General features: G+C 41.8%; 1 protein-coding gene across 1 annotated transcript; it reads right to left on the minus strand.

Moving 5' to 3' along the window:
- Positions 1 to 27,928, minus strand: LOC115317266 (venom metalloproteinase antarease-like TtrivMP_A). Its single transcript, XM_042294778.1, has 14 exons — positions 27,847 to 27,928; positions 25,385 to 25,542; positions 24,313 to 24,405; positions 23,808 to 23,925; positions 22,755 to 22,796; positions 22,208 to 22,335; positions 21,999 to 22,070; positions 17,809 to 17,942; positions 14,454 to 14,509; positions 13,298 to 13,409; positions 12,898 to 13,065; positions 3,015 to 3,147; positions 1,742 to 1,858; positions 1 to 48 (listed from the first exon to the last, which is right to left on the minus strand). The coding sequence occupies exons 1-14, from the start codon at positions 27,893 to 27,895 to the stop codon at positions 1 to 3; spliced, it is 1,428 nt and encodes a 475-aa protein (XP_042150712.1). The 5' UTR covers positions 27,896 to 27,928.
- Positions 27,929 to 27,931: the final 3 nt, after the last annotated feature.

Raw genomic sequence — 27,931 nt, forward strand, 5'->3', positions numbered from 1 at the left:
TTAAGAGACCTCACGGTCAATATTTGTGTATTTTCCGAACCAGCACCCCTGAAAAAGAGGGAACGATTTTCATCTCAGATTTGTCAAATTTGTCGTGGCGAGACACCGAGGAATATTAGCCAGCCGTCAATTTATGCTTGGTACGCGATTCAAAGCACCACGCAGAGGTTTTAAAGTAGGATCTCTAAATTACGCGTACTGGTCTGGTTTCAGTTTTTGGAGCAAAATATACGTTAAAAATAAGCAGTCGACAAATATCTGACAAGGTTAGCAAGAAGATATGTCTGAACACATTTAGTTGTAGTACATTTGTCTGTACATGTGCGAACAACTTAAGAGAAAACAAACATACACGCATACGAACTATATACTGACATAGATAAAGCGCCTCCTGCGTCAATATCACGTTTATGTCGGTTTGTGCTGTTTGTATTTTGCGGCGAACTCTGCTTATTTGTTGTCCGTCCGGTTATAATGTGTGCGAGCAACATGTGGCATGCCGAATGGGTTTGGTTGCTTTGAACGAGTCATCAGATAGCACAGTTCCAATTCATTTCAGCTTCAAGTCAAAGAGTGGTTGTTAATTAACATCAGACTAAGAATGCTTGAAATGGTGAGCGGCGCTTGGTCAATCTGCTGTCTTTTTTATCTTGTACGCAGTTCGAAAGACTGCTCTTGTTGGCGATCCTCTCTGTTCAATGTGAAATCGGAGATAGACAAAACTGGACAGTGTCGCGGTACACATATATCCCGATAGAATATTAGAGTAACTTTTGAGTATCTGTATCTTTCTTTCAAGCTACATGCGAAATATAAATTTGTATCTCAGTTCTAAAAAAAATATCGATGTACCGCTTGTATTTCAAAGCTGTCAGAGGCTTAGTTATCTTGTTACATTCGATGCCGAATTTTAACTGTCCGATTTTTACCATAAATTGAAAAACCATCTTTTTGGTGAACCGGCCCCATAACCCTTTACAAAAAAGGCACAAATTGTATTTAAAAATGGTTTGCAAAAAAGTAGATTTTAAAAATTGCACAGTATTCTCCTCTCATGAACTCCTTCACTCTTTCCACAATGCCAGAGGGAACTCCAGGGAAGAGGAGAGTGGGGGAGCTTATCTTCCTCTGATGGTGCAACAAAGAGAAGTTCAAATTTTTTGTCCAACAATCTATCCACTCTGGGTGACCCAGGTTTACTTGGTAGGTCGCTGGGGCGACATCATATTTTTGCACTTTTAATAATGGCAGACTGTATTACTGTAGCAAACACGGCCTTTTTTTAAAACAAATGAAGAAAAATGAAAAGAACAGGCTTGTATTACTGAAGATTGATTGGAGCCGGATACTACTTGCAACTCTAAAGAGTCGACCTAACTAAAATATATCTATCATTACAGTCTACCTAGTGTTCCCTAGCAGAGTATATACTGGTAAGCCGTTCTTGAAGCACACATAAAGTCGCTGTCAGTTGAAAGACCGCCGGGTGTGGACCATTATGGTTTTGATTCTGAGAGCGTGATCGGCTCTTCGACGTTCTTAATTAACCACTGATGCCGAGATCTCATTGGCTACCGAGCAATGGTAAGATGTTCAGTACCCGGCACGTAATGCGTTTCTTACATTGTTGGTATTCTAGCTCCCCTAACTGACATGTTCCCTTCTTTGCACTCATCAGTAACACCCATGCCCCCCAAGCAACTTGAAAACTAAAAAAAAAAAATATTTTGGGATATCCTACCTCGCCATTATCCCCGCATGGGTAGCCAAATGGAGCGAAGTGGATTTCTTCCTTTATTTGGTAGTTTCTGCCGATCACCACCTTATTACGGCACGTTATGACGCAGTTCTTCATACTCTGAAAATAATTGTAGCAAGAAAAGTAGTCAACTTCAAATATTTGCTGTGGGACAAATGTTTGATTAAGTTTTCAATATTATTTAGAAATCAATCTGTGTAAAACCTGCGTGTACATAACCACAGACACTACAGCAAAGGCCTAATGGTCTTCGCAAGTGATGGCTTTTTCAATTGAGATTGACGGTCAGCAATAAGGAGGTGTTTACATGTCTTATGCCTATGGGCCTGTATGATCCCTAACTTGGTGAAAACATTAAACTTTAGTCGTACTTGTATTATTTTTTATGAAAGATAATGTTTTGTGCAGTAGGTTTTATTTCCGGTACATATTCAGCGATTTCACATTCGTTTATGTCTAGGTTTCATATCCAACGGTCTAGACCTCATATGTGTAATACCTAAGAGGCGTGTGAGGTAATGTGAATCAACATTTTTAAAACAAGTCATTGTTCTCTCTTACAAAGACAAAAAATCGAGATGGTACTTTTCTAACCATAAAGAGCGAAGCTCTATGGGAGCCTGAGGTGTGACGTAGGTTCATGACACAGCGCAGACATAATCGGTGTTACATGAAAGGTAGCTTTTCTGATTGTAAACGTGTTGAGTAGCGCACGACTCAAGGGTTGCCTAAATAGAAAAAGAATGCCGTGCACGGCAAAAAAAAAAAAAAAGAAGTGCGCACGTTTTTAAAAAGCGTGAAATTTGCTGCGAGCACCTACGTTTTTAGTGAGGGTATCAACCATACAAACAGCACGTCTTTCCTCATCGGCTCCCCACTATCGTCCACCATCGTTCGGAAGACGCGATTTCCAACAACAGTGGGGTCTTGACGACAGCCAGCAGAACGTGTGACTCCGGATCCGCGTTATGGGCACACTTAAAACCTCTCTTCAAGGACCCAAGTTGTCAACTGCATTCCCCCCCCCCCCCCCCGAAAAAAAAAAAAAAAAAAAAAAAAAAAAAAACGGCGTTTGCAAGCACATAGTAACGGAAGGAAACCATTCATTTGCAGCGACAGCAAATGCTATTCCTGCACAAAACGTGTCCTGTTTGGACAGACCCTCAGCACGATGCGCGCATATTCGAGAGGGAGGTAGGGGAGCGGATTTCAAAGAGAGGAAAGGTATACAGAGGGGAATGGGAGTGATGCTCACGGCCGAAGAGTATTGCTCAGGGTAAATGCTTTGACAAATCCTCTCCGGTGTGAGGAAACGGTCCGCAACCTCCTTTGTGACGTTTAAAAAGTCATAGTCGGATTGTGTTTTCCAGCATTGCTCTCCACGTAGCCTGCAAATAAACAAGAATCGATCATTATATGTCTGAAAACAACAATATATCGGAATCTGGGTTTGTGTAATGGGAGAAATATGGATGTTTTTATGATAACGCAATTAATCCAAGGGTGCCAGCGAGCTGAACTAGAATAATGAAAATATTCCCTGGAGAAGAGGAACAACGGGGACAATGGACAAACACCAATCTCCAAACACAGCTAGGTGACTGGTGCGCGACCGAAAACATCCGCCTGGTCCACGTGTCGAATCAGGGACATCTTTATTTCCATTGGAGCTCTCTACCAACTGAACTAATCAGGAGTTAGGTGTCAGTAGAGCAAATGGGTTTTATCAGCTGCCGCCGGTCGAACACCAACAACCCTAGTGAAAAAGCCATTTTTAGGAGAAATTTTTTGGATCCAATAAATACATATGAATCATGCAAGATATATGAGAACATATACGACCCATATAAAAACCGTAAAAAGAGCTATATAAGACATATAAGAGCATAGAAGAAACTTTTCACGAGTTTTTTTTTAATATTTCTTATATAGTTCTGATATATTCTTATATGTCTTATATATCTGGTTTTTGAAGGGAGAAATTTCTCATACAAATGAGACTTTATAAAGGAAGAGGAAATGGCCTGCATATTAGGCTTATTATGATAATGAAAATAATGCAAATGTGCAAGCGAGCTAAAAAAGCATGATTAAAAATATCGCTGTAGAAAAAGAACAAGGGGACAAAGGACAAACACAAATCTCAACACAGCTGGAAGAAATTAACTGTGTTTGGAGATGCGTGTTTGTCCTTTGTCACCCTTGTTCTTCTTCTCCAGTTAATATTTTCATAACGAATGTTTTCCTGATTTATGAAATTAAATTAATAATACAACATTTAAATTTTTAATGAACACACACGAAGAAAGAGAGAAAAGTATCCTTCCACTAGCATAAGGCAGCCGATATACTAATGCTTCTTTAATTGGAGTGATTATCCAAAATGCGTGCCTACGAAAATTCTAAGGGCTCTTTCACGCTGAGGCAACACGACGGCAACAGCAACACAACATGTCGTCCAAAAACCGTGCGACTTGTTGCTTCCTCCCCATGTTGTTCGACAACCCTGTCACATCGCGGCAACAGTAGCACAGCATGGATGACAACAAAAAAGTTACGTTGGTATGAGAGCTTTTGGGCAACAAAAACAGAAGCAACTTGTCCTGGACAACCTATGCTGCTCAGATTACTGGCTGGGCGAATTTCGGGCCGACAACAAGACAACAAACATAGCTTTAAGGGGAGAGCTAGTTTCCTATCAACGTCGTTTTCTTATGAGCTTACTGAAATAAAGGCTTGAAAAACGTTGTCCAACAATAATTAAGGCTGTCGTGCATCTAAAATAATTTTATTAATGTTTTTACTGCATAATTATGGCAAGTGCTTGTCGAAATGGTCACAGCTGTGGTTGTCAACGTTCAGACTGGTGTTGAAATCGGAACTACCGAGAGAACCAACTCACATTACTGCTAGTGAAATAGAATGGCAAGTCTATACTCAACTGCTGATAAAGTATTATTAGAATAACGCAAGAAAGCAAAGGTTAACAAATAAAAGCATTCAAAGGACCGCTATGATAATGGTTTTTGATTTGATTTGATTTATTTCAGTTATTATACCCTTGAGGCGCCCATTGGGTTTTACATAAAGGGGGCAAGTACAACATTATCCAAAACACAAACAGAAAAGAAATAAAACAATGAAGCAGGTGTTACGGTTGCTATGCGTTTAAGTAATTGGTAAGAGAAGCTCTGCAACCAGAGGATTCTTTGATGATTACAATATTATCAATGGGCGATTTGCATTCGTATGTAGCCAACTGTAAAGGGGATAATTTAAAAAGGCTTGTTCGTAAAGTGACCAAATGAAGTTTTTGCGAATGGTCAGTACGCGTTGAAATATGTGGTGTAGCCCGGCAATACAGTTCTCTCTTCGATGGGCAGTGGTAGTGCAAAGTATGCAATGATGCAAGTCCTTAGATTTTCCTTCTTTGTGCAAGAGTTGGTACTCCGAGATTTCCCTTTAGTGAGGTGACGCTTGGGCGAGTGTAGTTCTTAAGAATGAAGCCTGTGGCTCTATTTTGCAATGGTTCTATTTTTTGTGTCAAATAAAACTGATGTGGTGTTTTTATATTAAAGAAGCGCAATCAAGTTGAGATTGAATGAGGGCGGTATATGCTACAAGCTTTGTTTCCCAGTTGGCTATATGAAAATTTCGACTTAAAAAACCGAGGCTTTGATTCGCTTTTACACTTATGTGATTTATCTGGGCTTCTCAAGACAAGTTTGATGTGACATGATCCTGTAGATATATGTATGTATGCACATTTTCAAGAACCCCATCGAAGAGAATGTGTGTTAAACTCTGCTGGACTTCGCGTAGTACTAAAATTTTGACATTTTGTTTTTGGAAATATTTACCTTCATTTGCCACATTAGAGACCATGTTTTAATTCTACTTAAGTAGTTTTGAAGTTCATTATAATTATGAATGCTAGATGGTTTTCAATAAATCACTCAATCATCGGCACAAAGCCGGATGGTGGACTGGATAGTAGAGGACAAGTCGTTTACGTAGAAAAAGAGAGTAGTGGGCCCAGCACGGTTCCCTGTGGTACTGCTGATTTTACTTTCCGATGACATGAGGATTCGAGTTCATAGCAGACACTTTCGAGCGGTCGACGAGGAAGTTCAATTACACTGTATGGCAGATGGCTCTATTTGCAAAGCGCGTAATTTTAAAAGAAGTCGTTGATGTGCTACCTGGTCAAATGCTTTTTTAAAGTCCATGAAATTGCATGAGTGAATTTTAGAGTGAAGGTTCTGATGAAGGTCTGGGACAAATTCAAAGAGCTGGGTTTCGCAAGAATGATACTGCCGGAAACTGTGCTGGTTTACAAAGAGCAAGTTGTTGTCCGACAAATGATCCATAATATTCGAGAAAATCACATGCTCCATCAGCTTACTAGGTACACTTGTCAGAGAGATTGGTCTATAATTCGTCAACTCATTTGTTTGATAGGTCTTAAAAAAAGGGTGTCTTTTGCTTCTTTCCAATTTTCAGGAATTTTACCAATACGTAAGGATTGTTGGAAAAGTAAACACAGAAAGGGAGGAAGCTTCTTATTTGCAGAGCCTAAGCACTTTCGTTCAAATAATATAATGTACTGGAGCTGAACTTGGTCGAAAAATTTCTATTAGTTTCTGAATACCAGTAGCACGCATAGTAATTAAAGCCATGTGTGTTAGTATGCTATCTTCAGGTGAAATACCTAACAAGGGAAAGGTCTCGTCAGAAAACATTCTACTAATCAGAAAACATTTCTCTAAATAAATTGCCAAATCGTTCGCAGACGTCATTAGCATCCAGGTTGTTTCCCGAGGAATCAGTAAAGTGAAAGGGATTCGAAGTGGTGCTTGGGGTTAACTCCATTCCAAATCATTTCGAGTCAGTTTTTATAAGGCCGCCTAGGTCTTCAAAAAAGATCCACTTTTTCGCTTCATTTTGTTCATTTACACACATTTGGTTGATTCCGTCGTACTTTACAAATGCAGTCGAAGAACACAATTTTATAGCCTGCTTGCTTGGCACTAGAAAACAGGAGCTACCAGACACCCGAATTGATTCTGAAATACCCAGGACGTTTTAGGGAATTAAGCGATCACGTAGCAGGCGGAAGCAAGTATGCAGCGTGCTACATTGAGTCGGTTCCCAGGAGACCTCTGGTGAATCGGTTTAATAAATTCGGAGCCCGCGTTCGTCTGCCCGCGCACCCCGATCCTCGAGCGCTCAGTGCCCACGCTCCTCGAGTGGCCACGAGCTGATATGTACGGTCTGTCAGACCGTACATAACACCTCTTCCAACTAGTTATGGTACCCGTAGCGTTGCGGAGGTCGTCGGGTTCTGGTGGCCGGGGGAGTACCCGAAGAGGGATTAGTGCCGGCCGTCGAAGACGCTTACACTGGTTCCTGAGGAGAAGTCGTTGGCTTGTCGCCAGCTCCCGGATGTGATCTTGTTGGTTGGGCCTGACTGTCAGAGCTGTGCGTTAGTGGCTCCGTTGCAGCCGAGCTGTCAACCTCGATATTCCAGACCGGAGGCCAAGTGTCCGCTTTTTCTCGCACCTCGGTGTTTGTCCATCGCTTTCGTGTATGGTTGCGATGACGGCGCACCAATCCTTGATCAATCCATGAGCGTAGGCCCATTCGACGTTCGACAACCCCAGTAATCCAACCTTGAATACTTGGAAACTTCTTCGTCCAAACTGCCTGCCCCGCGCTAAGCTCATGTGGGTCCGAGGAACCGGTCGTTATTTCAGGTACTCCAGAAAAGGTAGAGGATTCGGCCGCCCTCACCGGTTTTTCAAACGCAACACACTTTAGTCGTTCCAAAGCTGATGGAAGGTCCCTTCCATACATCAGCCAAGCTGGCGTTTTGTCCGTAGCGATGTGATGGTGCTTTGTTGTTTAAACAAAAACCTTGCTAGCGCACACCTTACTTCTTCCTTCCCTCTCTTGGCGAGAGCGATTTTTAGCTCCTGTACCTTGCGATCCGCCTGTCCATTAGTGGCAGGATGGTACGGTGCACTTGTAACCGCCATGATGCCGTTGTTCCGGTAAAACCTTCTAATTTTCTCCGACACCAGCGCTGCGCCAGTGTCAGACACAACCTTCCTCGGCAGGCCGAATGTTGCCAACATGGCCAGTAGTTTCCTAATGACTTCGGTCGAGGTCATATTGCGGACTACCCGCACTTCGAGCCATTTGGTGAACGGGTTCACTACGAGCAGCAAGACCTGACTATTGACCGGACCTGCAAAGTCCACGTGAAGGGTGTCCCATGGCTCTGATGGCCTAGTCCAGGCAGGGATAGGCCCTTTGGGCGAATATTTTCGGTGCATCTGACAGATGCTGCATTATGCAACTGCTGTCTGAATATCAGTGTTTATTCCGGGCCTCCAAGCATAGCTCCGAGCGCATGCTTTCGTTGCCACAATCCCGCGATGTCCAGAGTGCATCGGGGCCATCGTTTCTTTCCTTAGCTGTGTAGGAATCACGATTCGTGCTCTTCAACTTACACATCCCCTGTTGTTCGGCAGCTCTGCCCTTTTTGGTTCTTTACGACGAGTACTCCGGTGTTTGTAACCGGTCAAGTGTACCCCCTAGGATGGCTCGGTATACATTCGCAAGGACGCTGTCAGCTTCGATCTCTCTCGCCAGTTGTTTGGCGGACAGTGGTGGACGGGACAAAGCTTCAAACATCAGGATATCTCCTGGAACCTCCGGCTCATTTTCAGTGGTTGACAGTGAAAGTCGTCTAAGGGCGTCCGCATTCTGATGGCGTTTTCCTGGTCGGTATCTTAGCTCGTAGTTATAAGCTGCCAGTCTGACTCACCACCGGGTCATCCTCGGTGACAGGACTTGAGGAATAGGCTTCTCAGCTCCGAGGAGGCCTAGCAGAGGCTGGTGGTCTGTGTAGATGATCACACTCCGTCCTGCGACGTACTGAAGCAAATGGTTGACCCCAAACACAATGGCCAGGCCTTCTCGGTCAAGCTGAGAATAGTTTCGCTCGGAGGTTCCTAGCGTCGTGGACGCGAAGGCAATCGGAGCCTCTCGGCCGTCTGAGTCCCACTGTGCTAGCGCGGCACCCACACCATATGGTGAAGCATCGCATGAACACAGTAATGGTTTCCTTTCATCATAGTGTGTGAGCACAGTGTGCTGCACTACTAGTTGCTTCAATTTTTTGAAAACCTTACGGTGTCTGTCCTCCCATCGCCATTCTGCCTTCCGCTCCAGTAGGCTATAAAGCTCCTTCGCTATCGTCACTGTATCTTGCCGAAATCGGTCATAGAACGCTAAGAGTCCCAAGAAAGAGTGCAACTCTGCCTTGTTTGTCGGCTCTGGAGCGTCCACCACCGCGCGAATCTTGCCTTGTGTGGGATGAATTCCCTCCGGATTGATCAGGTGACCCAGAAATTTGACTTCTCTAACCCCGAAGTGACATTTGGTTTCTTTTAATCTTAGTCCTTCTTTCTCTAGTCTTGTCAGCACCTGGTCTGGTCGATAGGCATGTTCTTTGGCGTTTGCCCCACTGATGATAACGTCCTCGAGGTATGCAGCGACTCCAGGGATGCCTGATAATGCCATGTCCATGACGTTTAGAAAGATTGCCGGCGCGGCCGCCACTCCAAAGGGAAGTCTTTTTACTCGCAACAAGCCCTTGATGTGTTGATTGTCAGCATTTCGACCACGGTGTCTGTCACTCGCAGCTGTTGGTACGCCTGAGCGAGGTCCAACGTTAAAACACTGTGCCACCCCGGAAGTTTGACAGCACTTCCGTGGGGGTGGGCAGGGGGTAAGCGGCCGGTTTAGCTGGGATGTTCACCGTACTCCGATAGTCCCCGCAGAGTTCTCACCGAGCCATCAGCCTTTCTGACCACAACCACTGGTGTCGCCCATGTTGAATGTTGGACCGGTTCAAGAATTCCTTGCTTCTACAGAGCCATTAGCTCACACTCCACAACAGGGCGCAAAGCAAAAGGTATGGTGCGTGCCTTGAGGAATCTAGAAGTAGTTGGTTCTATGAGCTCCAGCTGGACTGGTAGACCAGTGTACCCCGTGATGTCGGACTTGAATACTGTCTCGTGTGCTCGAAGCACCTTCCGCACCTCTTGCCTTAGCGAAAGATGGTGCAACACGCTGACTTGTATCTTCAGCGCTGGGAACCAATTTCTACCCATCAAGTTGCACCCAGTTCCAATTTTCACCATCAACCGAAGAAGGTATTTTTTGGACTTATGTCTAACTTCCACTTCCGCAGACCCGAGAACACACAATCCTTCGCCCTTCAACGTTCGAAGTGTGATATCCTCTTTCTGCAAGCGAGGAGGCTTAGATGCATGGGCAGGTCTTGCGGTGTGTCTCTTCACTAATAACTGTGAATGCTGCTCCTGAGTCGACCTCGAACTCCAATGGTCTTCACTGGACCTTGAGCGTTACGAGTTACTTAGGTACGATTCCTTATGCGTGTTGCACATTCAATTCCTGTAAGTCGAACCGGTGGTTTTAATCACAACCACTGACCTGTGCATCGTCGGCATAGTCATCTTCATCGTAGCTCATGTGATGGGTTGAGCGTCGTGCGCCCGCCCTCGCTTTGTTCCGACATGCATTCTCAATATGTCCTATCATCCTGCAGAACCGGCAGGACACCTTACTAAATGGGCAAGCGCCTTGCCTGTGCTTTCCATGGCAACAGTAGCATTGCTGCTCGGCTTGCACTTTTTCCGCCTCCAAGGTGCGTTTTGCAGTTTGCGCTGATGTAAACTTATGTTGGTCGGCCGTGGAGGCTTTAAGCTCCTGCTGCTGTTGAACGGCGCTTTGAAGTCGTGTTGCCATGTCGTAAGCTTGCTTGAACGTCAGCGTTTTTTCTGCGAAAAGCCTTTGCTGTAGACGCTCATCTTGGACGCCACAGACTAAGCGGTCTCTGAGCATCACGTCAACTGGTAACATGGTTGGGTTCGATACCAACGGGTCGACGGCTGCTGATGCTCCAGCGCTTGTTGTCGCCACCGCTGGCCTTGTCAAAACGCCAAAATTGCAGTTGGTAGCTAATTTCTTCAAAGCAGCCACAAAGGTATCGATTGACTCGCCGGGCTGTTGATCGCGGTGTTGGAATTTGCTTTGGCTGAACAGCTCCGAAGGCCGTGGGTCTTAATGCTGCTGGAGCAAGGACATGATGTTTTCAAAGCTCACCTTTCCTGGCTTATTTGGGGCCGTTAGGGCTTGTACGGTCTCGTAGGGTTCCGCGTCGCACAGGGTCAGCAGCAGAGCTCTCTTTTTCTCGGGGTCCGTGATCTTGTTTGCTTGGAAGAAGAAGTCCAAGCGCTCCGACCAGGCTGTCCATCCCGTTCTTTGAAACTCCTCGAGCTTACCCTGTGTCGTTGTCATTCTTTAACAACTGAGAACGTTGCCGGTTGAACTTGTCGTCCGCCTCGTCGCCAATGCTACATTGAGTCGGTTCCCAAAAGACCGCTGGTCAAATCGGTTAAACCAATTCGGAGCCCGGCGTTCGTCTGCCCACGCACTCCGAGCCTCGAGCGCTCACTGCTCACGCTCCTCGGGTGGCCACGAGTTGATAAGCGCCAGTCTGTCAGACAGTACATAACACAGCGTGGAAACGTATTCATTTTACCTATTGTTATGAAGGCCGATCATGTCGGCGTTCCAGTTCTTAAGCACTGTCAGTTCAGCTCAACACCAGGCTACAAAAGACGCCTTAGTGAACTGCAGGTGCTAACTCAATTTTACAGTTGAAATAGGAATTGCGTGAGAGAAAAAACTGAACAGAAATACCTTATACGGTGTCGTAAATTCCTAACATATATCGGCAATATCACTTTCCTCGTATAGGTATATATCGTTGAAAGCGAATGAAGATCATCTTCATAAAATAAAGGGTGGAAAATACTCCCTGTGTCAAGTTATCTAACCACAGTCACCAGTTGATGTCGTCCGTGGCAATTTCCAGCCCTTCGAATGCTCTAGCACATTGAAGAGTCGCATTTCCAGCGGCGCCTCGCCACACACGACCGAAGGTAAACAATCAAGATGGCGGAGTGTTCCAAGCGTTGGGCCCGCCGTCAGCGCGGTGTGATAGGGTGGTCGGACAACAAATCGGCCAAAACGAATTCCGGCTGACAGCAACATGTTGCCCTGCTGTTCTTGTCGCCCCGATATGAGAGGATCACCGGAAACGCGTCTTTCTCGTGTTGCCGAATGGAGTTGTCCCACTGTTGCCTCAGTGTGACCGGGCCTTAAGGGCGTCAAATCAATCAACCTTGTAATGTTTCTTTCGGTTCAGTTCTTTTACACAAAACAACCGACGGACGTACTAGGGCTCTAAAAAGAAAAATTATTTGTCCCGTTTAATGAATTCAGCTACGTTTTTAAACGCTTTGATGTTTCTTAAAGTGGATATAATGACCATAATTAGTTTATATCGAAAATAACAGCAGAGCCACAATACTATGTATTTTCGTTGTGAACTTGCTGCCTCGTCGCCTCTCCAATGACAGGCCCTAGTAAAAAAAATCATTTGTATGAGAAATTTCTTGTGTCCAATAAACACATATGAATCATACAAGATATATAAGAACATATAAGAACCATATAAGAAGTATATGAGAACAATATAAGAATTATATAAGATAGATAAGAACCCCATAAGAAACTTATAAGAAACTTCCCACTAGTTTCTTATATGGTCCTTGTATGTTCTCATATATCTTATATAGTTCTTATATAGTTCTTATATGGTTCTTATACGGTTCTTATATGTTCTTATATATCTTGTATGATCCATATGTGTTTATTGGACACAGAAATTTCTCATACAAATGAGAATTTTCAATAGGGGGTGAGCTGCGAGTTCCTTTCAACTATCGCTGGCAGCTTAAGAAACATGGTGCCTGTATTATGGTAACATTTTAGCGTCGTTATTCGTTTGGTGGATTCAGGAACCTTTTAAGTAAACTACGATTCAAGTAACTATAATTGGAAGTAACATCCACGTCAACTGGGAAACGATACATTCAAAATTAGGGTGAAATAATAGCATAGGAAATGTCACGGGTCAAAAGAAGAATAAAGGTTCGATGATGCAAGCGCCTAAGAAAGGTCAAACAAATACGTACTTCAAAACAAATTGCATACCCTTCTCACTACAGTTCGAGAACGCAAAAGGTGGTCCATAAGGCTCTACAGGTTTCATAATGTATTTCTCTGGGTACTTGCAGTCAAGAGCACCAGGATGATTTCGGACATTTGTCAAGGGACCACTTCCATCGTGCGCGCTCCCGAGCCTGTGAAGATAATGTTCATGCTAAGAAAACCATCTAATGGTTAACACTATAATCAGGGACAGATTAAGAAACGCAAAGCAAGGCTCATTATTGTCACGCTTCTTCTCGGCTCATATCGCATTGTCCGTAGCGATGATAAAAGGCATGGGATTCACTAACGGTAACTAAAAAAGCTTTTCTCGGGTGATACGCTGAGCACGGGTGTTTATAAAGGAAGCGACAAGATACTTACAAATGCCCAATTTCGTGGGCTATTATAGCAAAACTATAGTACAGAGGAGGTACTTCCTGGGAAATTCCCACGTTCCAGCCTTTCACGCAGACCGCTCCGGAATAGGCGCGACCTAGAAATAATAATCCATTTGTTGCACTCCAAATATATTCAATAATGTTTCTTTGAAGCTGTAAGACTACTCTGCGATGTGAAAACCGCCCTCTTTGGAAAAGCAAGTATTTAGAATTATGAGACGTTCAGCCACTTAAAATTAAAAATTAGCCGAGGCGTGACCGCTTGTGCAAAAGTCTCGAATGCCAAGGAAAAAGTCCGTATCTAGAAGTTGGGCGGTGTGCTTACAGGGAAAATTTGTTTTCAGAAAGATACAAGCAAAAAAAAAAAAAAAACACGCAATGAAACATCTCCAGTTGCTTTTTTCAGCGCAAAGCTAAATTACGAATAACTAAACGCTCAGTTTTTGACCAAATGTCGCGCTCGGTGCTCGAACCTGATGCCAAAGATTCAGAACTTGCTGACTCATAGGTTATGAACAGTTCTAGGAAATTCAAAACAAGACGAGAGCAGTCGACGAAGTCCAGCAACGCATGAAAATGAGTGAAGTCGGATACCGAAAACGGGACTCATTTGCCAGTGTAAAATTTTTAAAAAAATTGTTTCTAACTTTTGAGTCTGCAAACAGTGAGTTTTAAAACTTTGGCATCAGGTTGCACGGTTAGAGCTTCGTTTGGAGGTCACAATTTGTTGGTGTTCGCGTTTGGTGTTGTAGAAATCTCATCACGAATATAAGTGAAATTTTCAAGAGATATTCGTTGAATGTGATATTTATGATCATCATCTGACGACAACCCTTCTTGTCAAATTTCATTTGTGAATTAAGTGGCAAAAACGTGCTTTAAAAACAATTTGAATTTGATTTTCTCCAACTGCTTCAAAGCAAACAATGTTAGTTTTATTCAGTAAAGGCCATCTTCTCTGAAGACGGTTACCAACGTAGAAATCCCACTCAGTAAATTCGTGTTACCGATTGGCAGAAACGGCGAATATCATTTGTTATTCGTTGGACATCTCTCGGAAATAACAGGTGAAACTCCGATTCTCTCAAGATTCAGCATAAATGTGTGGTCTGGAGCACCTTCTGACCCCGCTCTCTTACCGTAAAGATTATGAGATAATTTCTTAGTCTCCTTGTTACGTGTCCCTAAGCGGCGCCTGAAATGCAAATATGAAAATACTAATTATGCGGATCCCTGCTGCTATGAACATTAATCACGGGAAACGGCGTATGTGCATATAGTTTGTGCTTTTTAGGCTTTACAGCTCCTTTTTTTAGAAAAGCTGTGAAAGCTACACTTATGCAGTCTCGGCAGGTGAGTTACACGGCAATGGGGACGTAGCAGAGGAGCTGTAATGACAGCATAATACTGACAATTTGAGATCAGTAGGATTCGCATAAATAAAGGGCTTTGGTATCCTCAGAAATAATACATGAATAACTTGTAGCATGCAGCGCATATTAGCCAAAATTATGCACCTCTACCCCTCGTTTTGAGGGGCAACAGAACTTCTTTACACCTCTCTTGTCGCCTTGCCGTAAAGTCAATTTAACCGACGCATAAAAAAAAGGGAATGTTACAATTTTGGATTGAAATGCTCTTTACAAAAGCTTGCTGGCACGAGTGGGACCGAAGCACGAGGGTAGCAAAAGTGGCGATGCAGGCGAGTTTGTTTATCACTAGATAAGGTAAATACAGCGCACAGAAAGACGAAGACAGAGAGGAAAGGGATATCAGCGCATATGTGTCCTTTCTTGAACACGTATTGGTTAGACACATATAAACACATATGTGTAAAACTACATACCGCCGCCTAATAACTGAATTATGCCAAAATAAAAATAAACATGTCTTTTTTGAAGAATACATAAAAATGTAATATTGCTTTGAACCAGTAATCTAGATGGTGTTTGCATAATGTGAATGGAACACTTATTTGCCAGGAGTACGAATGATACGGATGACATAAGAAAAACATATCAAAGCTTTGCAGGTCACGGTTTGAAGGCTAAAACAACTCCCTCTCGGGCATTTTTCACCTAGTAAAAAACTTCCCGCTTACAAAACTTTACTACGCCCAATTTTAGAATATGGGTATATTGTTTATAAACGAGTCGACTTTTTTATCGGTTTTTTGTTAAGGTTCGTTGTTCTAGTGCTCGTCCTGGGTTCTTTATGCCATTCGTCTGTGCGCCGTCGTTACCTTCTCTTGTACAAGAATAGAGTGAAAACCTTTCGGAATCGAACTATTTCAAATGAATTGAATTTAAATATCAAATCGATTTATCCAATAGTCTAGTATTGAGGAGCGTTCAAGTGAAACAACCTTGTGCATTTTTAATAAAAAATAAAATCAAAGGCCCAGTGGTCATAATATATATATATATATATGTATATATATATTGTGACGTCTATACTTCACGATGTCCCCTTCATCGTCTATATATGTGTGTGTGTGTGTGTGCAAGACAAACACGAAAATAAATTCAGCTTTGATGCCCTTGAGATTTATCGCCTTTGTTTTCAACAGTGAGTTTTGGGGGTTTCCAAGCTCCAGCATTATAGCACACATTAAGCGAAGAATCAGGTTCGCTACGCAGTGAAACGGTCAGCACATCATACACTGTAGATGAAACGTTTAGCACGTCGTCGAATGAAAGTGCGTAAAATAGAGGAAGCCGTCGGCATCTCTAGTCACCCAGTATATAATATTTTACGTAATGAATTGAATCCAAAACAGAAAGCTTTTCGCAAAATGGGTGTCACATTTTCTTAATGCATAGCAAATGATCTGCATTCGGTATTTGCTCCGATTAGGAAAAAAAAACAGAATGGAAGTTTGAGTTTCCTCACACTTTGTATTTTTCCCGAGACTCAACATGTCTTGGCTAGAAAGAGATTTCGGTCGATTGAAAAGGTAACAGAGGAATTAAGTTGTGTATTTGAGGGCCTCGAAGAAATTCCGTTCCAAGAGTGAATAGAAAAGCTGGAAAGATCTTGCATCAAGTGCGTTCATCCTCGAGGGGATTCTGTTTTCAAATACCACAAACTGAAATGGTTTTGTTTTCATTTCATATTCATTCCGAAAACGTTCCGATATACCCTATTGTAGTCCCAGGAAACACTACTAGCACAGGGGCTTCCCCGTCATGGTAAAATGTTATTCTGCTTCGTAAGAATTAATGACGTAGTTACGGGGATCACATCATATGAGGTAAAGTGTCGAAGGGGGCTCCAGTATTCGACACGAGCACTGCGTAATCACTCGAGTTAGGCTCGTGAGAATAAACAGCTGGAGGAACATTTGAGTAGTAGTTTACGTCTAATCACTGGGGTGAAGTGAATAGCCCAACTGTACAGGGTGATTCGACGAGAGGCCAGGCTCTATAAATCGACCTTAAAATTCGGTTTCTTAGCCTATCGCGCTGCGACTTTGTGCAACGTTCCCGCAAATTGTTTGTCTTTTTTTTTTTTTTTGTTAAATTTGCAAAAAGCGAATTTACCTGAGGAAAAAGTGAGGGAATAAAAGACTTAGCTCCTATGAAAACGCAGCGACGCCGGCGGTCTTCAAACAACATGGCGCCGTTTCGCACGGGAGACAAGAGATGGCGCAACGAACGCCGAAAACGAACGAGCATATGGCGCCGAGAGGGGGCGTCTTTTTTAGCAGACGATTTCTTCGATTCAAAAGCGGCGCGCGTTCTGCAGGCCGCGACAGTCGTAGGAACAAAAATAGGCGCGGTAACAACAAGAAACTGCAATTCCTTGTCTCATAAAGACGTCGTATGCTCGTCCGTTGGCGGCATTTGGCGTTGCGACAGCTTGCGCCACCTCTCGTCTCCCGTGCGAAACGGCGCCGTGTTGTTTGAAGACCGGTGGCTTCGCTGCGTTTTCATATAATCTAAGCCTTCTTCTTTCTTTACTCTTTCCTCAGGTAAGTTAGCTCTTTGCGAATTTTACAAAAAAGAGAAAAAAAAAAACATCTGCTGGCAACGCCGCACAAAATCGTAGCGCGATAGGTTAAGAAACCGAATTTCGCGGTTGATTTAAAGAGCATGGCCTCTCCTTGAAACACCCTGTTGTAATTCTCTCCGGCCTCCACCAAGGTTTTGCCACTTTCCTGCCTTGAATCCGTAATGGAAGATCATGTGGCCACTTGTTCCGGCAAAGAGTTGAAGAAGCTAACTAAGCTCGTTTCTGTAAAAAAAAAAACAAAAAAACTCTACGATTGCTTTTGAGTGGAACTGAAGGCTAATCCGTGTTTTGGAAGTTATGGAAATCAATGATTTGATCTAAGCAGTGCGTCATTTATTGTAAGCCCGAAAATTGTCGCACAACAGCCTTAATCTATCACACATCCTTCCGGAGCATTGAATCGGCATAAGGAACTAGGATATGTTATCTCTGCCTCGCGGCACAACTCGACCTCAGGCTGAATTACGTGATCTTGCTTACCCAAAGAGCATCAGGTAGAAATCGGCAGGCCTTGGGAACGTGGTGTTTTTGGTGAATTGTCCAAAGCCGTTTATTGACTCACCCGCTGAGACTATATTGTCTTCCTCCACAACAAAATACTCATCTTCTTTCGTCTGTAAACATAAAGAAATAAACAAAGATATTTATATTTTTTTTAGTTTTTCAATCACAAATTAGACCGCCGTTGAAAAGGGTGCTTGGTTATCATCGAAAAGTAGTACTTTCTGGAGGCAATAATGTTTCTTGATAGATGAAACATGCGGACCTTCACGAAAACGAATTAGAAAGGAGCTAGTTTTGTTTTGACAGCATCATCTGTAATGACACAAATAAATATTGTACAAAATTGAAATGGAAAACAAATGGTTACTTTGAAATAAAACCGACGGCTTTGACGGCGCGAAAAGAAGCGATTTCGTAACTTTGATTTAGACAGATAAATCCCCAATTGCTCTTGATTGGCACTATCACTTTGAGACATATGTCTTCGTTTTCTTATTCCTTTACACGGTGTTATGCGATCGCGACATTAAAAAATAGTGCAAGGTCATGGCAGAAATTAGTGGTTTCTTTGTTACCATCACCAAACCATAGGAACCCTTCTTCGCAACACAGGCCGACGCTTTTTTCTTACCTTGTTCGGGGCCACAACATACCATCAGATATAAGATATGTGTACAAGCCCACACGAGCATCCCCCCCTCCCCTCCCTGATTTCAGGCTTGTTCGGAACCATTTTTTTTTTTGCATTCGATTAGAGGGATACCACCTCTTTGCGACAAACGTTTCTTGGTTTTATTTCGCACACCTCACACACTGGTACAACGAATCGACTGCAACTTTTCCTGAGAAGTGCGTCACAAAAAAACGGGTGGGGTCACTAATTATTTTGAGTAATTAGAAAACTGTGATTAAAATATTAAAGCCCCATACAGAATAGGAAAAGCCTGTACGTCTACTTTCCGCACAACACTCGGAGAGCCAATCACAGCAACTTGCGCAGGCAGCTCAGCCAATGACGATGCCAAAACATAATTTTAGACCAAATAACGCAGTCTGAATTGTGAAATTAATCAATGCAAAACGTCAGGCTTGCATTGCTTAATGTCACAACTGGGACTGCGTTTTTTAGTCTAAACATATATTTCGGTATCATCATTCGCTGAGCTGCCTCCGTAAGTTGCGCTGATTGGATCTCCGGATGTAGTGCGGGAAAGTAGACACAAGAATTTTCGTTAGAGTGGGCAACACCCTGTAAAACAGAATTAGAGCGCAGCTCTTGAGGAGGAGTGGGAAGGGTACTGAGGGGAGCGTATACCCCTCCCTCCTCCTCACCTCCTCATCCTGCCTGCTACTCCTCACCGTTACGCCGATGGAGACGGCGACGCCGACGCCATCGGCATAACCTTGAAGTCACGTGACCCTCGTGGCCTCACGGGGTCGTGTTACCTCACAAGGGTGACGTGACGTCGCCGGGGCCACGTGACTTCACTGGAGTCACGTGACCTCACGGGGATCACGTGACTTCACGGGGACACCTGACCTCACGGGGGGCACGTTACCTTCGTGAAGTCACGTGATGTCACCGGGGTCACGTGACCTCATGATTACGCCGACGGCGACGGCGACGCCGACGCCGCTCAAGCCAGAAACGGGCGCCTAAGATCTTCGCTCCAAAAGAACGGTGCTGTGTGGTCAGTTTGCTGAAGGTTTTCTGTACAAACTATTGCTTTTGTTTTTGCAAAAAAACATCCTATTCATAGTTTTTTGTTGTTGAACCCCAAACTAATAAACAGTAATGGAGATGAAAATATAACTAAAGTATAGTACATCAAACGTTGTAACCAGCATGGAACCAGCAATCTAACTCTGTAAAAAATACCCATAGATCTCAAGATTCTTGCATGCTTTTTATTTGTGTGAGGTGTCCAGCTTAAATTTCTCCTAACAATTTTTAAACGTTTACACGCTCGATCACGGAGTCTTGGAATTTTTAAAAAATTTCACAATCGTCAGGTGTACCTCGAGGCCTAAAAATTACATATTTTATTTTTGTAACATTTAACTGTGTTATCAGTAACTTCTAGATGACGTAAAAATGGACCAGAAAATAATAAGCTTGTATCGTCGGCATACAAAACTTTTTCAGGAGTGTTTAGAATAGGTACTATATGATTAATAAAAATAATAAAAAAACAGAGGACCTAATATAAACCCATGTGGAACCCCATGCGAAATTTGTTCTGGCTTGGATCGGTATCCCTTAAAACACGTATATTATGACCGACAAGATAAGTAACTGGGTATTAAATCTAAAGCAACTAATCGAATTTTTAAAACGGTATTTTATCAAACAATATAGCATGTTGAATGAAATTAAACGCTTATTTATAGTCTAAAAATATTCCAGTGGTAAATAGTTTTTTTTCAAAATGTTGATTAATTTTTCTTTGACAATAAGTAGCGCCATTTGTGTTGACCTTTTGTCTTGAAAACCGTATTGTTGCATTACAGACATGTTTATCATCCAAACATTTGCATAAGCGTTTTGTTTATCAGATGTTCAAGAACTTTTAAAACAATGGAAGTACGGATATTAGCCTATAGTTATTAATTTCCTCAAAAAAACCTCGGCTTTGTGCAAAACAACAACTCTTGGAATTTTCATGCCATGGGGAAAAGTATTAGTTGCTAATGCAATGTTACATATATGCTGCGAAGGAGAACACAAAAGATGGGCGAGAGCTATGTTTAGAGTGGCCTTGATATCACCTGCTCTGAGGAGTAACGTATTTCGTTACTTTTTTTCGGTAACGCCTACAATACTGCTGCGGCGCGCACGATGCATCTGAGAAAACAGAAGAAGTGAATTCCGAGTCCTGGCTTTTGCTCCACCTCTCTTATTACCCCGGTGAATTTAGCGGGGAAATTACGTCACATAACTTTCTATAGAAAAATATTGTTTCTCCACTAAATATACCGGAAAATATGATGTCATGTGACTTGGTCACGTGACCTAAACGAAATTTAAATTTTCCGGCTAGATTTAGCAGGAAAATCGACGTCACGTGACCTCAACACCAATTCAGTTTCTCCGCTAAATTTAGCAGAAGAAATGACTTCCCTTGACTTTGTGACACGTGACCAACACACGAAGTCCGGAAAAAAGTTGTCTAAGTGGGAAGGGTAAATCACTTCCGGAGAATTTATCTATTTTACTGCAATGTCCGTTGCCATTTTATACAAATTGCTAAACGTGTGGAAGTTTCTATAGTAACTAATAATATTTTCAATATTTACCTATTATATAAATCACTATATTGAACATATTTTTGCATCCGGTACAATTGTGTAAACCTGCCCTGCAGCAGTATCATATCAAAAACACAACATGGCATCAAGCTCACCGAAACAAAATGCTTCCAACCCAGAAAACATGAGAGTTAACAGCATGATGGAGAATAAAAGTCTGGACGATTTAAATCGTGATTTTTCTTATGGTTTCAAAAGTGCTTTAAATCATACTTGTTTCACTACAATATTTTGAATAAAAACATTTCCACAAAAATAATCCCAAAATAGTTTTATAATTTACCCTTTTTCTATCATGCGATGCGTTGTACATGCATTGTTTGCTTTTTAAATCAAGGAATCGCTAATCAAAACAAAAAATCTCATAACGCACTGAAATCAAGCATAAAGCAGTCGTCTGAGGAAATCGCAACCAGGCAATAAAGAAAAAAGTCACTTAAAGCATACTTTAAATTTACTGTAATTAATTCTTCGGCATTATTTTTAGTGGTTTGACGGATTTATTAGTCAATCTGTCATGTTCAAAAATACATCTAGTCATCAAATACACTATTTTATAGCTATACTAATGTAAAATAAATTCATCTGGTATATGGCAAATGAATCTTATTTAAATCATAGGCATCCAATAATTTATAGTTAAACAAATAGTTATTGTTTTCCCCTCACTCGATTCCCCTTGGCGAAGCGCAATCTGATCCAAAAGGTTTCGAATAAAAAAGTCGAATTGGTATGACAAAAATTTTGTTTTCTTCTAAAAAATTTCAGTTTACATTTGTGTTGCACTCTTGGCGACAATAACAAGACTTTCAAATTTAAAGATACTAATGTGTGGGGGTTGGACAATGAATACGCACCTGAAACCGGGATATTCCAACAAGCTGGAGGTTTATTCGCGGCTTGCGAACCGTCTTGAAGATTGCATTCACCTTCGTGGAACAAATAAGGGAATCGAACGGATGTCAGAAATCGGAGAGTAAAAGCCTCAATGAGCGCTTTTTTTGGTCAATGAAAACTAGAATTACTATACTAGTTCTGAACAAGAACCAATGTAAACCATACGCACGATGTTCATTAGCCTTATGATGTATCGAGCCTGTAGATACTTGCTTTGATTGAGGGACTTGTGTATTACACTGTCAAACATGACGTACATTTCAGGTCGCCACATGGTGGGTGGCTTTGCAGTGTCACCTAGAAGGTTTCAAATCGTGACATGTCCTCAGTGCTTCGCAAGTTTAGAATTAAATGTGTAATAATTTTTTTTCAATATGCACGATGCGAGTAAAATTTTAGCTTGCTTTCTGTGCAAAATAGTGAAAATGTCTTTGCAATTGAAAGTTTTCCAATTCATTATATCATCAAAGTGCGGTCTCGCATTGTAGTTACTCGCGCAGCACGTGCTGACGTCTACCGAAATATTTCAAAGCAAAAACCTAAAGAAGAAAAATTAGGGTTTCTAGTGAGTACAGAAAATTGGATCAAGGTTATAAAATGGCCAGTATGCATGCCACGCATGTAACTGGAATTGCAGCCTGCTCCTTGGCGTTTCTAGAATTGGTTGAGAGGTTTGCTGAGAAATGTTAAATGTTTTACAAACAAAATAAGCTTACTTTTTGGCGGTAGAGTTTCATCGGAGCGTCCTTCAACGGGAACTGTAAACATCATAGTGATACTGAATGTAAAAAGTAATCGAAGTCAAAGGTTATAACTTTTCAAAGGCATGCTTCTTCAGCAAAACTATACAGGATCATTTCCTGTTTTGCTGCTAATTCGCTTTTTTTTGCCCGTTTTTGCGGTTTTAGTCGCTAAGATACTTCAAGATAATTTTCTCAAATTGTTATAATATCCGATGTCAGCGCATATGTGTTTATTCAAATGGCGTCACCTCAAAACTGAACTATGCCGAAATAAAGTAGATAATTCTTTTTGTTTGAAAGAAAAGACGACGACGTGATATTTTTGCATGGGTTACCTAAGACGCAAGCATAATTAAGTAAAAATATAAGGGACCTGATAATTGTGAGTATATTCCGCGTCAAAAATATCGTTTGTAGAAACATGTTTTCTTGGAACTCTTAAGTGCTGCCAATTAAATTATTTAGGAAAAATAGAACAGAAACTTTGAACGCACTAAAGGAAGGTTGACTTGACTATAAGAATATAAGAACTTTTTTCCGATTGCCGAACCACTGACCTCTTCCGTTAACCCAGAAAGTGCTAATTATTGGGACGATTTGAGATCATACATACTCTGATACTCTGACTACTCTAAACATCGGATTACATACTCAGATCACTAATACAGGAGCCATTGAAATGATGCAGGTAAAAAAAAATAAAGAAATACTGAGTGGCCGTCCACTTTGCAAGCACTTCTCCTTTTCATTTTTCAATGATAATCAATTAATGCGGTCATTTCGACACGCTTTAAACAGAATGTGTTGAGAGAGAAAAAAACGGGAGGTGAATTAATTCATCGAGAGTATAAAAAGCAAATAACTGAGAGCATACAAGAATTGACACTGCACGTGAAGCGAACGCTGAAGGAAGGAATTCGGTCGTACGTTCAAAATTTCTAATCATTTTTGCTTCAGGAAGTCTAGCCTTTAAAGATCGAATTTTTAACAAATATCTAGTGTATAGTGTTTGATTCTGTCACTTACTTTCCAAGTGGATCGCCTCCTCAGGCGTCGGTAGCGGAAATATTCTGTGAGGGACACGGCCGGAGTTGTCATGTATTCGCAATGGCTCAATTCCATGTGTAAAGTTTAGGTATCCTTCCTGTTAAAAAAGTGAAATATTTCTAAATATTCCAAGCATTGCCCGTTGCAGACCGTTTGTGAATTGCTAAACAAACATTTCATTTTAATAAAAATTCGGTTGGTTAGGAAGCAATTTATGGAGAAAGCGTTCTAAATATTTATTTTTAAGTTCGTATAAATAATCTTCTTTAGACGCTGTGGCACTGTAAACTTCCAATATGCTTAATAAACCTTCATTTTTATGAAACTGAAAAAAAACACTGCAGGTATAAAAAACGTTCGCGAAAATCTATGCAGTTAGCAAATACAGGATTTATAAATAACGATTGCATACCCTCCTCTACATTTGTATAATCGTATTTATTGTTCCTATAAGAATATATACTTTAAAAAAAATTGTATATACAATTTCAATTCCCACGTCTGTTTCAGTAATTGTAAAGGACGCCTTGTGTTCCGAATTTTCATAAACACTATTTCGTATGTCTGTAGTATCAATCTGGAAAGAACATATTATGAGAAAAATAACTGCGAAGTAATATTCATAGTAGTAGCAGCTGAAATGCTAAACAGTTATATTTATAGCCAAGCTATTTATTTCTTTGTTTCGTGGATTTTTTGTGTACGTCAACAAAAACTCAGTTCCCGAATTTGGTGCAAAATCACTTTATTTTATGCAAGAACTTATGTTTCACCACTTGGATATGCATCTTCATTAGATTCTCAGGCTCCATTTTCAAGTTCAGTAGATTCTCAGGTAGATAATAAACGTTTCTCAAACATTTGGCTTTGTGCGACCCGCGTCAGCTATGTCTACTCTCGCACCGCCGTCTCCTTGTAGTCGCCCAGAGCGCTTGCGAGCCTAGTTTCCGTTCCTTCCGCCCTCCCGAATTGGCGGTCCCTTCGCGCGCGTCTACATTCCGCCAGGAGGCCGTCGCATTGCGGGTGTCTTTTTTCCTCCGGCTCGTCACGATGACCACCAATCAAGACCATAAATCTGGTCGTACCTTTGTTCAAAGTTCTTTGACACGTCTGTGTTGTGTGATAAACAGCTTCGCTGGTCATCCGCCTTCTCGGAGAGGAATTGCTGATGCTTTTTTTTTGCAAGCTATGGCATTTTATTAAAATACAGTAAATTTATTACATTCAATGAGTTTCAACAAGACGCAGAACAAATATTGGTGTGAATGGTTGTGTATATTATCGTGTAAGTAAAACTTTCTTAAAGAATGCAAAAAAGAAATCGTGGGAGTCGGCACGTCATTTAAACAAATATGTGTTATTTACGTTATTATAAGCGAGACAATTCTGCTTGAACGGCATTTTGAAATGTACGAGACCTCCGAAGACACTAGCGGGCACATCCAAAATCTTCTGAGCAAAAAAACAGGTTGAATGTTTATTTTTTAAGTAAATTAATTGAATTTCAAACAATGAGGCAGAAGCTTGCTTTCTTGTGAAAGGTAATCTTTCCTGACCAATTCGTCATTCACCTCTCCATGCTTAGCCTCGGAAAAATACAGACTGTCCCCTAAAACACTGGATTCTTCCAAGTCTATGACGTAGTCTTCAGAAAGTTGAACAGCGCCTCTTGAGTTGCCGCTTCTGCTTTCAATCAAAACCGGATACACGACACCTGGAACGTAACCGCTCCTGTTATCCGACCGTTCCATACTCGCAACAAACTTCTTAGTAAAGAGGAAGAAACAAAACGGCGGTCACAAGTCACGGTGTTTTCCTTATAAAAAATATCGTATCTAGATCTCCCAGCAAAGTTCCCTTTCATAAACAGAGGAAAATTAACTCAACAAAAATAAGAAAGCCCTTCTGCAATGACAAGACGTTGGAAACGTAATGCAATAAAAGCACACCACGGGAAGCAAGCCTACACTCATGTGAATAGTTCGAACGGAACAGATTTAGAAAATCGGGGGAAGAAGGAGGGGAAGGGGAGGCACCTTCCAATCGTGTTTCGTTAACACTATTTATCCTTTCATATGCATTTCTTAATATGCGGCTCATGAGAAGATATGCTACTTCGCTAGACCTCAATATGCTATTAGAGTGCCATGCCACATAAAAGAAAGGGACTGAAGAATCTAGATTACCTTGTTGCCAAATTTTTGTTAATGATGGTTATAAACTTAATCTTTTGTACCACGCCTACGTTCCTGTTCTTGCGAAAACCTTTTGGCAATCTGTCAAAATTTTCGCTCTTCAGCGCTCTAATTGTACGGCATTATGATGAATTGAACTTCGTTTTGGGACGGTCACATCCATTTGGTAACTCCGATTGTACACGTAATCGAACAAACGGAGGTTAAGAAAAGGGCGAAGCGTAATTTTCTCAAAGGCCCAACAACCTGAAAGGATTTCTGGCAGATTGGAACCCGGGAAAACAAAAACATTACGTGATTGCGCATTCCGTTCACGTACAATGCAATTGGCGTTCCAAATTAAAAAGCCACAATTGCATCGTCTCTTTATTTGTAGGTGTAATAGGAGGAAACAAGTGCTTGGTATTTACGTTGATACGCGAACAACTGCTTCCAGTGTGATGACCCCGGTGTCGCTTTCTACCAATTTATGAAGCCCTTTGGCTGGCTGAACTGTGGGGTACGATGCGTTTAGAACTCGTTTGTGACTGGTGCGTTCAGGATCCTATCGCACCAATGCCTTAAAAGTAATCCCGAATTTTTCACAAACGACCTCACAGGAGCCAAAGTGTCACGCTCACGAATGTCGCAACACTTGCGCTTGGTTCCAGAATTCCCGGGCAAAATTAAAATGGAAAGCTCGTACATTTGGCTCGTACAACCACCGCTGCGACACCCCCAGGATCCTGACCAACGGCATTGAACTTATATGACGTCAGAGTGGTTGAGAGTACAAGAATTTCGTTCGCAACTCCTATGTCACAGATATCAAAAAACATATAATCACTAGGTTTGCGTTAACCTGGACGCAATTTTATCTTGCTTGTGTTTTTAATGAGAATTGGTTGCAGTACCGGGTGTATCAGGTAGCGGCCAAACGCTTTAAATCGACCGAAAAATTCTGGTTTTTTAAACGGAATTTTTGGTTTAAAAGGTGGTGCATTTGTTCTATAAACTTTGCAAAGAGCGAGCTTACCTGAGAAAAATGGAAAAAAAAGGCTTAACTCCTATGGAAACGCAGCGAAGTCAAGAGTCTTTAAACAATAGGGCGCCCTATTGTTTGAAGACCGGTGGCTTTGCTGGGTGTCCACAGGAATTAAGAGTATCGCTTTCTTAACTTTTTCCTCAGGTAAGTTCGCTCGTTGCGAATTTTATAGGAAAATACCCGCCCCTGTGGGCAACGCTGCACAAAATCGTAGAGTGATGGCTTAAGAAACCGAATTTTGTGGTATATTTAAATAGCTTGCCGCAATTTGAGATACCCGATAGAATACCAACGTATTAAAGTATCCAAATCAACCCGTACTTTATCGGGGAGATATAGCGGCAAATCTTTATATGAGGCCGCTCCTACAATCATTGACAACCTAAGTGAAGGACGTGCTGACTGACGAGCATCTCATTTTTTCTTCTCATACAGTAGGATTGCGGTATTAGAGGCTAAGAACACGAAAGAAGCATTCACGAAGCTAGAATCGAAATTATAATATTCAGCAACACCCTGCGCGTCTTATTCGTCAGCGACTATGAAGGAATCGTTGAATACAATGAATGCAGCGTGTCTACCGAAGCCTATTTAAACCCTAGGCATTTCGGGGGTATGGTGCATGCCGTAATACAAATTATTTCTCGTCTGCAATATTGTGCGCGGAATTTCCATGATAACTGTTTATCGTGCCCAAAAGCTCGGAGGTTGAATCTAGGGAGAAATGTAAAATTCTATTTTGCGTCACTAAGAAAAACCCCATGCGGAAGCTTCTGCATAAATAGAATCAATACATCACCGGCGTGAGCAGTAGCGACGCTGAAAATGATGAGTGTAGCCGAATACATTTTCCGTCATAAAGACGTCCGTAATGGAGAAATTTA

The sequence above is a fragment of the Ixodes scapularis genome, unplaced genomic scaffold (genome assembly GCF_016920785.2).
Source record: "Ixodes scapularis isolate PalLabHiFi unplaced genomic scaffold, ASM1692078v2 PGA_scaffold6__148_contigs__length_123643588, whole genome shotgun sequence".
Taxonomy (NCBI): Eukaryota; Metazoa; Arthropoda; class Arachnida; order Ixodida; family Ixodidae; genus Ixodes; species Ixodes scapularis.